Source organism: Mastomys coucha, unplaced genomic scaffold (genome assembly GCF_008632895.1).
Source record: "Mastomys coucha isolate ucsf_1 unplaced genomic scaffold, UCSF_Mcou_1 pScaffold21, whole genome shotgun sequence".
Lineage (NCBI taxonomy): Eukaryota > Metazoa > Chordata > Mammalia > Rodentia > Muridae > Mastomys > Mastomys coucha.
Window position 1 is genome coordinate 89,523,128 of NW_022196904.1, and position 13,518 is coordinate 89,536,645.

The following is a 13,518-nucleotide window of genomic DNA, read 5'->3' on the forward strand; positions in this document are numbered from 1 at the left end:
TGCAGCAGAACTATCAACTCTCAGCTTAGCTATGATGGAGGTAAAATCCTTTGGAGATGTGAGGGTCACTGAAATACAGCCTTATTACAATGAAAAAAAAAATAAATGTGAATCAATAAAATAAAAACCAAAAAACTACCTGGGTTTGAAACCTGATTCTAAATTACATCCTCTATATCATTTTAAGGCAATTGATTCCCCCCCTCTTTTTTTTAATGTGAATTGTGTTTTGCCTGCATGCTCCTCTGTGTAAGGCTGTCAATTCCCTTGGAACTGGAGTTATAGACAGTGTGAGCAGCCATATGGGTACTGAGAATTGAAACCCAGGTCTTCTGGAAGAGCAGCCAGTGGCCTTAACCGCTGAGCCATCTCTCCAGCCCCAGATTTCACTCTTTAGACTTCAGTTAGATAAGGATTACAGAATTCATATTAAGTAAGATGGTATAACAGTCTTCATTACCAATGTCCCTGAATTTAGAACTACCTAGGACACTCCTCTGTTCCCAGAGAAGTTCAACTGACCAGGAAGGACTGACCTTGAATGTGGGTGGCACTGCCCCATGGGAAGGGATTCCAAAAACAGAAATAAGGCAGAGAGAGGTGAGCACTAACTTTCATCTCTCTGCACTCTGACTGTGCTTATAGAATGACTCCTGTTCCTGAGGCCATACCTTCTCCACCATGATGGACTGCACACTCAAGCTGTAAGCCAACCTCATCTGATAATAACACCAAGACAGTAGTTAATATAGTAGCTTACCATTTGAGAAATCTGAGTAGCGTAACAGTGTAATTGAAAACATTTTGAAAGAATCACTCCACTTTCAGTATAAAGGAAGAAAAAGTAAACATGGAGAGAAGATGAGGAGTCAATTCCCCGGGGCTTAGCAAAACAGAATGCATGAGGCTGAAAACTGGAGGTAAGAAATGCTTTGGCTCTGTATACGTAACAGTGGAGCCAATAGGCTCTGTTGATAACTGTGGAACAAGAAACATAACAGTATCAAGGGTAACTGCTAGGTTCTGAGCAAATGGATGAACAGAATTAACTGCCTTTTTCTGAGGATGGTGAAGGAGCAATGTGGCAGTAACTGAAATCTGAGATACTTTGTAGACACACAGTGAACAGAAAGAAAGTGAAATCATCCTCTTAGCTCTGCATTTACTGTTAGCTGTGCTTGTCACTAAAATCCTTACCTTAGGAGGGAAAAGCCTTGCTTAGAAACAGCATTGGTCCACACGCCGAGCACCTGCAAGAAAACAATCAGGTGAGGACACTCACCCTTCAGAATGCCAAGCACCTCTGTAGCTGAACTTAGCTACTTTGTCAGCTCTTCTTTTTCCCTCCCTTTTTCCCCCTGGTTTCACCCCTTATCACTAGATAGGAGAGAAAGAAGGATAGAGGGGAGAGAGAGAGAGAGATCCTTGAAACCTAAGTTCTTTATTTCTTCTTTGCTTGTAGCTGGTCTTTGCAACTTTGTGGGTTCTTCTCTTTCCCACCCTTTAACTCCCCCATCAGCTTCACTCTCCTACACTAAATAGGAGATAAAGAAGGATAGAGGGGAGAGAGAGAGAGAGAGAGAGAGAGAGAGAGAGAGAGAGAGAGAGAGATCTGTGACTCTAATATCTTTCTTCTTGTTTCTTCTTTGAGCATGACTTCTAACAAATTGCAAACCCCCACACACCCACAACCACCCCCCTCAGTTCTAGCATTTATATACCCTCTGAAAAGTTCCCAGAATTCCAAGCATCACACAATTGCAGAGACTATCTGCAGCTGGCCAAACCGCACCCCTGCTAGGGCACGAGGCAAGTCACAGTCAGCTGCTGCGAAGCAGCCCCATAGCACACTCTTATAATATTTCTGTGTTTTTAAAGAAACCAAAATTCCAGAAGTCTCACTACACACCTCATCTTGAGAGAAAAACCCACAGTATACAAACCAAAAAGTACCAAAAGGTTCTACCTGGCAAACAACTAACGCACAAGCAAACCAAGGTCCTTTTTTCTTACTCTGCCTACTACAGAAATGCTTACAAAGAAAAGAACCCTTCTCCTGAAATTTTCCATCCTGCTTCCCTTTTCCAACTTGATATATTTTTTCTTAACAGGGGCTTTCTTAAATGCCCTTTAATTCTCACACATTGCAAGATAATTTTTAGCAACTAAAGGTCAGAGAGGTTTTATTTTTAAAAAGTTACAGTTAATAAGAGACTAAGAAGACTGTGCCACTCCAGAGGCTGTGCCTCTCTTACAGCTCTGACTCTTTCAATAGCGACAGTAACAATCATACTAGCACAGGTGACAAAGGACATTAATGAGAGTAGGCAGCCAGAGTCTTCACCTCACTCTTGCCCTGCTAGCGCCCATCCGAAAGATCGGCATCCTGCCTTACTAAGGAAGAATGTGGTATATAGAAGTTCTTTTTATAAACTAGGTAACAGACTCTAAATGTCTGTCCTTAAGATCCCATAACACACAGAGAAATTTCTCATCATCATGAAAGACAATTTCAATTCTTTTGGCATGTATACGTGAAAAGCTTATTGTGCAATAACTTGAAATATCTGAGAACTGTTCCAGTCAAAGGATATATGTCCTAGCCTAAGAATATATGATTACTAAATGGAATGTAATATTCAGATGGATCCTGGAACAGAAAAAGAAATTAGATAAAAACAAAAGAAACCCGAATAAAGTATGGGCTTTTGTTAATAATAGTATATCAATATGGGTTTATTAATCATGCAATTACTAGTATAATTTCCCCATGTATTTATATATTTAAGGTATAAGAGTACATGTAGAGATCAGAGGACAATTTGAGGAAACTGGTTCTCTGAGGAAAACTCAAGGAAACTGGCTCTCTATTTCTATCAATACAGGTCCCAGAAATCACTCAGGTTGTTAGGCTTGGTGGCAAATACATTTACCTGCTGAGCCATCTCACTGGCCCTAAAATGTTAATAAGAGAACAGAAAAAGTGAACTCTTTGTGCTATTGACACTTTCTGTAAATCTAAAGCTATTCTAAGACAGTTATTTATTTATTTAATTTATTGTTTTTGGTTTTTTGAGACAGGGTTTCTCTGTGTAGCCCTGGCTGTCCTGGAACTCACTCTGTAGACTAGGCTGGCCTCGAACTCAGAAATCTGCCTATCTCTGCCTCCCAAGTGCTGGGATTAAGCCACCACTGTCTGAAGTTCTTTTTATAAAAAGCTTTCTAACTGCCAAATACTGTGTTGCATATTAAAAGGAATATAAAAACACAATGTAACAAGCACAATGAACTTTAAAAGCATTCTATTATGTGAAACACAAGCCAGTCACAAAGGACCAAATACTGTATGATTGGTTCCTTTTCTAGGAAATATCCAGAATGAGCTGGGGGTGGTAGTGGTGGTGAATGCCTTTATTCCCAGAACTCGGGAGGTAGAGGTAGGCAGGTCTCCAAGTTTGATGCCAGCCTGGTCTACAGAGCAATTATAGGACAGCCAGGGCTACATAGAGAAATCCTGTTTGAAAAAAAAAAAAAAAAAAAAAAAAAAAAAAAAAAAAAAAAAAAAAAAAAAAAAAGGAAGCAAAAAACAAAGATGGAAATATAGCATATAGAATGGGTGAGCATATAGGGAAATGAAGTAGGCTAACTGTTGCTGGAGTGGGGTGGGATGGTGATGACAGCTATAGGTTTGTTCCAGGTCTGAAAAAGAATGATAAGCTTACATTAAACAACTAAAAGAAACCATCGGCATTACATGATGAAGTAAAAGTATATGTTATTAACAGCAAGTATGCCTGGCAGGACATCCTGGGAAGTCCTGGGCTTCTGCAGTTTACAGACTTTCCTAAAGATCTGTTCAAGATCAGGATCCATCTCCCGAGACAAGTGCTCAAAAGGCCCTGCTATACAGAAGGCTTACTTACTTCCTCAGGAGAGTCACTGAAACCTTTCACACCATCCAATGACCTCTATACTGAGTGATTCTCTTGGGTACAATATGCACAATCAAGTTTTGTTTGGGGAAAAATTTAGAAAGAAATTAATAAATTGTCATTCTTGCAGCCATATATTAATCATCTATACCTATTTCACTGAATGCCTGTCCTGTGTCTAAATCACAATGCAGGGCATTACTAATCCTATTTTATTTATTTATTTATTTATTTATTTATTTATTTTTGTTTTTTTTCGAAACAGGGTATCTCTGTGTAGCCCTGGCTGTCCTGGAACTCACTCTGTAGACCAGGGTGGCTGGAACTCAGAAATCTGCCTGCCTCTGCCTCACAAGTGCTGGGATTAAAGGCATGTGCCACCACTGCCCAGCATATTAACCTTATTTTATAGTGTAGAAAACCAAAATTAAATCTACCTGAAGTCACATAGTAACTCCCTAAAGCTAGCATAGGCTTTGGGGGTTTTGTGGCTCTCAAGTCCATAATTTCTCCACTATTCTACACCTCCTGCCCCAAATGAAGAAATTATACTTAAGAGCACATCACCAGAGGGAGTCAATGAAGTGGTACACTAGGTAAGAGTGCTTGCCAGGCAAACCTGACGGCCTGAGTTTGAACTGTGGAAAGAGCAAACTAACTCCTGAAAATTGTCTTCTGACCTCCACATGCACACTGTGGCATGTGCACACCTGCATTCATATAGGTCACATGCATACACACTAATAAATAAATAAAGTTTTAAAAATTGGGGGAAGATCACATTTAGGAAAAGTCTTTTACAGAACATAGATTAAAAGGGACGTGAAGAAAAAGAACAAAGGGCAAAGGTGTAATTAAAGTACAATTACACCCCACTCTATTATCAAAGACTGTAAGGGGCTGGAGAGATGGTTCAGTGGTTAACAGCACTTGTTGCTCTTGCAGAGAACCCAGATTTGATTCCCAGCACCCATGTACTCCCTGTTTCAGGGGATCTGATGCCCTCTTCTGACCTTAATAGGTAGCCAAGCACACATATGGTGCACATAAAGAAATGCAGACCAGGCCAGGCGGTGGTGGCGCACGCCTTTAATCCCAGCACTTGGGAGGCAGAGGCAGGCGGATTTCTGAGTTCGAGGCCAGCATGGTCTACAGAGTGAGTTCCAGGACAGCCGGGACTATACAGAGAAGCCCTGTCTCGAAAAAAACAAACAAACAAACAAACAAAAAACCAAAAAAACCAACCAAACAAAAAGGAATGCAGACTAAACGCTCATACATAAAATTAAAAATAATAAATTAAATTTAAGGGTTTTTTTAACTGTATAAAGTGTGTAAAATTTTGCTTACCCTAATACTGGGCAGAGTGGGGAACTAAGAGCTTTTGGAGAGCTCAAGTTGGCTCCCCTATCACTGGCCACATACCTCAAAGTTACAGCAGATAATGCAAAGCTCCCTGATGGCCAAAGATTTATTCACATGACAAACAGAACAGAAATCAGAATACATTTCAAATGGGTCACTTCAAATAGAGGAGACACTGGGTAAAAAGAAAGATCTAGATGAGACTGCTTTCTCTTTATTTAATTGTTTAGAATCCTGAGTCTATATAATAGCTAAGAATTTAATTATCTAAAAGTCAGACTTAAATAGTTGACACCTTTCTGGAAGACATTCAAATTGTGATGTGAACTCCTCAGCTCTGGGAAATGTGCTTTCTTTTCCCTGCAATGCCTGGCATTATTTATCAGAACAAAAGTAATCTATTTTGAGACTGAATCCACAAATACCCACCACCCCCTCTATTCCCTGCCCAGCACAATCAGCAGATGAACAGCTCTGGCTCTGCAAACAGAAGAGGAGGGCAATAACACTACGGGAATCAGGACACAGCTGCGGCAGTGGGTTACAAAAATACTTGTCCCATGAGCTCTGGAACCAGCAACCGAGGAAGAAGTGCATAGTTACCAAAGAAACAGTCACAGGGAAAAATTCATTACAGAGTGTGAGATGCCTTCAAATGAGAGTCTAGGTTGCATTGTGAAAGCAGTGGTCCAGGCCCAAGGTGAGCAAAAGAGAGCTGGTTTAGGTCTGTTTTAGTTTCTTGAGACAGGGTTTCTCTGTATAGCCCTGGGTGTTCTGGAACTCACTCTGTAGACCAGGCTGGCCTTGAACTCACAGACATCCACCTGCCTCTGCCTCTCAAAAGCTAGTATTAAAGGTGGAAGCTGTTATGAAAATTTAAGAATAGGCTTGTGTATTACTACTAAAGGGCCATTGAGTGTTTCTTTTGTGCCAAGCACTCCACATTTTCTTATCTTTACTCGAACTCATTGCTAAGAGTCCCTATTAGGACACCTACCTCAGGTTGGTGAGATGACTAATTAGGTAAAGATAATTGCAGCTGAGCCTGATAACATAAGTTCAATCTCTAGGACCTACATGGCAGGAGAGAACGGATTACTGCAACTTGCTCTGTGACCTCTACATGTTTGCCATGGTATGCATATGCCCACACACAAACACACACAAAATTAATATTTTGGTTTTTTTTATATAATAACTACCTCTTTTATGGAATAAAAATAGGTTTACATCAACTGATTAATGTTATAGGTTTTGCAACAGGTGAAAACCCAAGTCTAACCATGTCCAATGTTCTGTTTTCCATTCTGCCATGACTACTTGTCAAAACTTAAGCCAGGCTGACTTCAAGAAGTTAATGAAGCTGGGCAGTGGTGGGACTCACCTTTAATCCTGCACTTGGAAGCAGAGGCAGGTAGATCTCTGTAAGTTCCATGCCAGCCTGGCCTATGTAGAGCAGTGGTTCTCAACCTTCCTAATACTGTGACCCTTTCATGCAGTTCTGCATGTGGTGGTGACCCCCAACCATAAAATTATTTTGTTGTTACTTCATAACTGTAAGTTTGCTGTTATGAATCATAATGTAAATATTTTTGGAGCCAAATGTTTATCAAAGGGTTCACAGCCCACAGGTTGAGAGTTGTAGAGAGGTGTAGGCTAGGCAGTGCTACATAGTAAGATTTTGTCTCAAAAAGGAAGTCTAATATTGACAGCTAACAAGTGTTCTAGGTGACCCCACAATTAGGGATCTTTCCTCTAGCATACCCTCTTGATGAAAAGCAAGTTCTAGCATTACAGGATGGCTCTTATGCTCTTTCTTGGGCTAAACAATACCCTGAGACATGAATTCCAGTTCTTACAAGGGTATTTCTTTCTTTTCTTTTCTTTTTTAGATTTTTTTATTCTTTTATTTTTATTGATGTGTGTGCCATATGAATGCACTTCCCACGAGGGCCAGAAGAGAGCTTGGGATGCCCTGGAGCTGAAGTTACATGCAGCTGCTAATCCGTAGCTAGAAGAGTTGCAAATGTTCCTAACCACTGCACCACTTTTCATAAAAGATCCCTGAGAAAATCAATCCTGGCTTAGATTCATGCATCAGAAAGTTCAAATTCAACTGGCAAATGAAATGAAATGGCAAATACCAGTAGACTGAGCTACTTGAGGGACAGTGGTAGGAGAATCACTAGAACCTAAAAGTTCAAGGTCAGCCTTCAAAAAAAGTGAGATAGTATCTCAATAAAATGAAACAAAGTAGTCTAATTCAGAAGAGAAGGAAGAGATGAAGAGGCACCAAAACGGAATCCCAGAAGCTTCATGTTCTCCTCACGGTCCTCAGCCTCACTAGAGCTAACACCTCAACTATCTGAATACAACAATCAATGCTTTCAAGTCTTTTTTCTAGGTTCTCTCAAAAGTTGATTTTGTTTCTGGTGTTTCCTTTGGCAGCATTCTTCTACCATGACTGTACTGACTCTCACACTCTATCTTCATGGCTTGGCCCTGCCAGCTACTCTATCTTAATGTCCTTCCCCATCTTGTCTTCAGCCCAGCTGTGCTCTCATGGCCCTGCCTTTCCTGCTCTGCTCTCTCTCTCTCCCTACTTTCTGTTCTTCTTCTCCACCAATGAGCAGACACACCACACCTGTCTGAAACTTGCCCCAGATTATTAGCAAGTTAGCACTCTCTGGAGAGTGGGCACAGTGATGCTGGATGCTGATACACTGGATATTCCACACCAGTCCTGGAAGTAGCCAGCTGTCCAATGAAGAAGAAAAACTCAGGTACAGTGAAGGCAAGTGAACTGCATCTAGGCCACAGAGCCCTTAGGAGATCAAAATGAAAAATGCATGCCAGACTCCCACTGCACCAGGCTTTGGGGGGGGGGGGGGAAACGGGAGTGTCAGCTTTCAGTGACCTAAGGGAGAGCCCAATGCGTCTCACCCCAGGCGATCCATCTAAGGCCAAGCTTCACCACTTCCTGCAAGATCTGTTTACTTAAAGGGCTGGGTATGGAGCACACTTTTGTGGAGCACTTGCTGGGCATACACACGTGAGATCCTTGGTTCCACAGCAACATGCGCAATCCCAGCTCTCCAAGAAGTAGAGGCAAAAGGATCAGAAAAAGGATCTGCAAATTGAAGTTCAGTCTAGGCTACAGGAGACTGCCCAAAAGACGAAGGAGGAGGAAAAGAAAAGAAAGAGTATGCAAGTTCTCCAGAAAAGTGTAATTGGAGAGATGGCGGTATAATTGGAGAGATGGCGGTGTAATTGTTAAGAGCCCTGGCTGCTCTTCAGAAGACCCAGGTTTGATTTCAAGTACCCACAAGGCAGCCAACTAGTGTATGCAACTCCCACCCCAAGGGATCTGGCATCCCCTTCTGGCCTCCAGGGACACCAAGAATGAAAGTGTCAAACACATGCATGCAGGCAAAAGCACCCATATAATAAATATAGAGTATATAAAGCAGATAAAATAAAAAATAATTTAAAAAATTTTAAAAATCTATCTTCATGAAGGTCATTAGGAACAGATTTTATAACTACTGACATTCAAATTTCCACATCTGTCAGCTAGGATTGCTTAGTAATATGTGAAGAGCAAATAAAACTAAACAAACAACTACAAAATACCAACATTCTTATTAGCACCATCCTTCATCCCTTACAAAACACTCATTCCTATTCACAGTATCCTCTATTGTACTTTTGGACTTGTTTTTCTTTTACTTTTTGAGGTCAGGTTTCAAGTAGCTTTGGTTGGTTGGCTTCAAACTCAATCTGAAATCACAGCTGTCCTTGAACTCCTGATCCTCCTACCTCTGCCTCCCAAGTTCTATGATGAAAGACACTACCCTAATGCCTGGCTTTGTTAGATAATGGCCTTAGTGCCAGGTTTCCATAGATTCTTCTGCACTATTGTAAATTATATTCCTTGAATACTGATCCTCTCTTCTTTCCTTGGAAAGAAAATAAGTAGAACCAGAGAATGTAATGGAATGTTGAAGTTATTTTTTTCTCTCTTATCTTTGTGTCAGACCTGTTATCACAAATTGGCTAAAGAGAACCATTGACACTTGGTGGCACTTGGGAGGCAGAGGCAGATAGATTTCTGAGTTTGAGGCCAGCCTGGTCTACAGAGTGAGTTCCAGGGCAACCAGGACTATACAGAGAAACCCTGTCTCGGGGGGCTTGGGGGGGGGAGGTAATTTGGCTTGGGGTAGTGGTGCATACTTGTAATCCAAGCACTGGGGGAAGTGATGCAGGAGACTGTGAGTCATGAGCAGTCTGGGCTACATGATGAGACTTCGTCTCATAAAAGGAAAGAAGGATCATCTGGTTCTGCAACAGTCTCTTAAATAATATTTTGGAAGCCAAGAGTAACAACAACGAAATGGTTGTTTCACCTGGTTTTATGATATGTTCTTATATAAGACTTTGTAAGCAAAAGTTTACTTTGTCATTATTGTATTCTTCTTATCACCAAGTAACTTCATTCACATCCCAACCACTTCAGCGAGGATTCTAAAAGATGATTAAATGTAAAAATTAGATGACCTGCCCAAGATGAGACAATTTAAGAGGACGATAATTCCGTGTACGTAGGCTCTCTCTTTCCTAGGCACTAGGCACCTAGGGGGCGTGGCACGAGACTGGAAAGCTCGCCCTGGGCGGAGAGAAGAATTGGCAGCGAGGCGCCGCAGGGACTGCTGGGAAAGGCCTGTTCGGAGAGTCCTAGGCCTGAACATCTGCACGCAAACACCTTCCAGCTCTGCTTTCCCTTCCGCTTTCCTCGGCTCCCTACGTGTGTGGAATCTGCGTTACCTTTCCCAGGGTTCCGCTCATTCTCGACCACTGCGGTTTCTGAGCAAACCGAAGATCCGCCCTAGCAATCACGACCCCAGGGCTTCTGAAAATGCCGCCGGAAAGGTCTTCATCAGGTCCGTCCACCAAATCCGACCGAGACACTTTCTACTCCCAGAGCATTTTGGTTCCGGGAGTTTTTAAAACCCAAGGGCTAGAACTCTCCCCAGATTCCACCCTCACTCCAGCTCCTGTCACGTTCCCTGTGATTTCTCTGGGCAGTATTAGTTGCCATCTTTGTTACCGAGTGCTTTTCACATAATTTTGGTATTTCACCTCTGAGACTACATATTATTCAATGTCTCCTCTCTACATTTGATTGAATTCCTTTAGGACACAGCTCCTGTCTGATTAATTCACTCTAGCGTCTAGTATGCAGATCTTGACTTGTAACCTCGACTTTGGAGGTGATTAACCCCAGATGAACCTTCCTAGCATTCTAGGTCCTCATAGTAATTAAGACTGTTTATCTTTTATTGACTTGCCACGGTGTGCAATACTTTGCGTTCAGTAGCTCACTTTATTTCTCACACGCCTCCGGGGGAGAAACTGCTCGATTTTACAGACAAAGGTCTCAGGGTAGACCAGGCTGGCTTTGAATTTGTATTTGCCTCCAAGAGGCCTTGATAACAAGCTTAGGCCACTACACCCAGCTACCAACTATTAGCAATACCTTTTGTCAGTCCTTTGATAGAATCTTGGGAACACAAAAATGAATAGTTCATAGTTCCTGCTCTTAAATGGCACATTTAAACTATTATAGAGCAATAAGAAATTCATGTCACCAAGATAGGCATATAAACTCTGTGTACAGAGGGAATAAGTGAGTACATAATAAAGTCAGCATTGGGTGAAATAACGAATATGCAATGATTACTTTATTTTGCTGCTTTTAAAAAGCAAAAGTGTAAAAACTTGTAAATAAGGGTTGGAGAGGTGGACAGCAGTGGAGCATGCCTTTAAATCCTGGTACTGGGAGGCAGAGGCAGGGTGGATCTCTGAGTTTAAGGCCAGCCAGGTCAACAAAACAAGTTGCAGGACAGCTGGAGCTATACAGAGAAACCTTGGCTTGAAAAAAAAATAGATGACACAAAAACAAAAAATAAAGGGCTGGAGAGATGGCTCGGCAGTTAAGAACTCTTGTGAATCTTGTAGAGGTCCTAAGTTAGGTTCTCTGCCTCTAAATCAGAAGGCTCATAACTTTCTTCAACTTCACCTCTGGGGATTCAATACCCTCTCTGACCTCCTGAGATACCTGTGTTTACAGACACAGACACATGCACATAAATAAAAATAAAATCTCCTTTAAATGGTACATATGAATTGGGCTTCAGTGATGGTGTGGTTTGTTGTCAGCATTCCCTCCAAGGTCCTAATGTTTCATCTATCTTAGAATGAAATTCCAAAGGCCCACTAACATTGCTGTAGATGAACCTATTTCTCCAATGTGGGGCAGAAGACAAGAAGACTGTTATGGTCAATTTTATGTGCCAGCTTTACTGAGCAATGTAGCAACCAGATACTTGGTGAAACATTTTGGATGTTTCTGTTATGGTATTTTGGGATGAGAGTAACATTTAAATGAGTAAAATGCCCTCCCTAATGGGAGTGGGCCTCACCCAAACAGTAGAAGGCCTAAATAGAACCCAACTGCTGACCTTTCCTCAAATAAGAGAATTTTTCTACTTGATTTCCTTTGGCATGGGATATCCTTTGTTTTCTGCCTTCCAACTCAGGCTGAAACATAAAACCTTTTTAGTTCTGGAGCTTGCCAGCCTTCAGAGTGTATCTACATTTATCAATATTATAGCTCTCAGGCCTTCACATCTACTGTGTTTCCAGCTTGCCAATTCACCCTGCAAATATTGGTACTTCTCAATTTCCATAATAATATGAGCTGATTCCTTACAATAAAATCTCAGTAGGTAGATGATAGATAAGTATACACATACACAGACTCACATTTATGTATATCTACATATATCTATATATACATATCCTCTTTAACTTTGTATCTTTGTACAACCACAACTAACACAGATTATTTAAAGAGACAAGTTCCTGGCTAAATGATGTGTTGAACTTAATGCAATTGCAACACAATACAGAGTAGCTTTTCTTAATTATTATTAGGCAACAAAATGTCAGAGTGGCTCACATAGAGGAAGTCTGCTCTGAAAACAGAGGTTAGAAGTTACATTTATAAATCCTTTGCTAGATGCTGAAATGGAGCAATCAGTCAGGACCTAAGTCCTTATGATTTTTTTATAGCCTGCAAGCTCCCAAGGACAGGTTGCATCTTAATCTTTACACCCTCTGCATTTAGTCCAGGATTGGTTTATGCCAATGTGTCTGTTGAACTGCTCAGATTCTGGGATTCTTGATGCCATTTTGTTTTGTTTGAGACAGGGTGGCATGCATTCGAGACTGGCCCTGAACTTTCTCTGTGGTGAGGATGAGCTTCAGCTCCCTCTTTTCTCTCCTTCTTCTCCATATAATATACTTCTACAATGTATTTCTTGTTTACATTTCTGCATAGAATAGATTCAAGCTTAATCTTGCCTCTGTCATTTATCCTTCCCTCTCCATATTCCCCCAACTCTGTGTTTTAAAAAGAGTTGTAGAATTTTAGGAGACTTCCAAGAACTCTCCCTGAGTCTTAGGATTACAGGTATGTGGCACTAGGACAGAGCCCAGGACTTTGTTCATGCCAGGTAAGCACTATACCAACTGAATCACATCCCCATCCCAAACCTTACATTTTACAGGCCACAAAGTAAATCAATGTACAAAAAAGATGAATATTTAGGAAATTTCTGGAAGTAAATATATAAAAATGCTTTATGGGAATTGGCATGCATATTTATAACCCCATACTCAGTAAGTAGAGGCAGGAGAATCAGAGATTCCTAGCCATTCTCAGATACAGAGCAAGTATCAGGCTAGCTTGGGATATATGAGACCTTGCCTCAAAAATAAATGAATGAAAGGCCAGGAAAGATTGTTCAATGGGTGAAGGTATTAATGCCAAACCTCACAACTTGAATATGAGCCTCAGAACCCATGTGGTGGAAGAAGGAAGAGCCAGAATCTGAAACTCCAAAAAGTTATCTTCTGGCCAACCCAGACAGACAGACACATACACACACACACACACACACACACACACACACAGACACACACACACACACACACACACACACACACACACACACAGACACACACACAGACACACACACACACACACACACAGAGACACACACACACACAGAGACACACACACACACACACACAGAGACACACACACAGAGAGACACACACACAGAGACACACACACAGAGACACACACACACACAGA

At 41.3% G+C, this 13,518-nt stretch overlaps 1 protein-coding gene across 1 annotated transcript in view; it reads right to left on the reverse strand.

Annotated features, from left to right (window-relative positions):
* Mrpl48 (mitochondrial ribosomal protein L48) overlaps positions 1–10,277 on the reverse strand; it is a 48,755-nt gene extending 38,478 nt beyond the window's left edge. Inside the window, exons 1-2 of the mRNA XM_031387547.1 lie at positions 10,122–10,277; positions 1,198–1,250 (exon numbers count right to left, since the gene is read on the reverse strand). Coding sequence (XP_031243407.1) covers positions 1,198–1,250; positions 10,122–10,142 — 74 coding nt within the window. The 5' untranslated portion in view covers positions 10,143–10,277. The remainder of the gene's footprint in view (positions 1–1,197; positions 1,251–10,121) is intronic.
* Between the last annotated feature and the right edge of the window lie 3,241 nt (positions 10,278–13,518).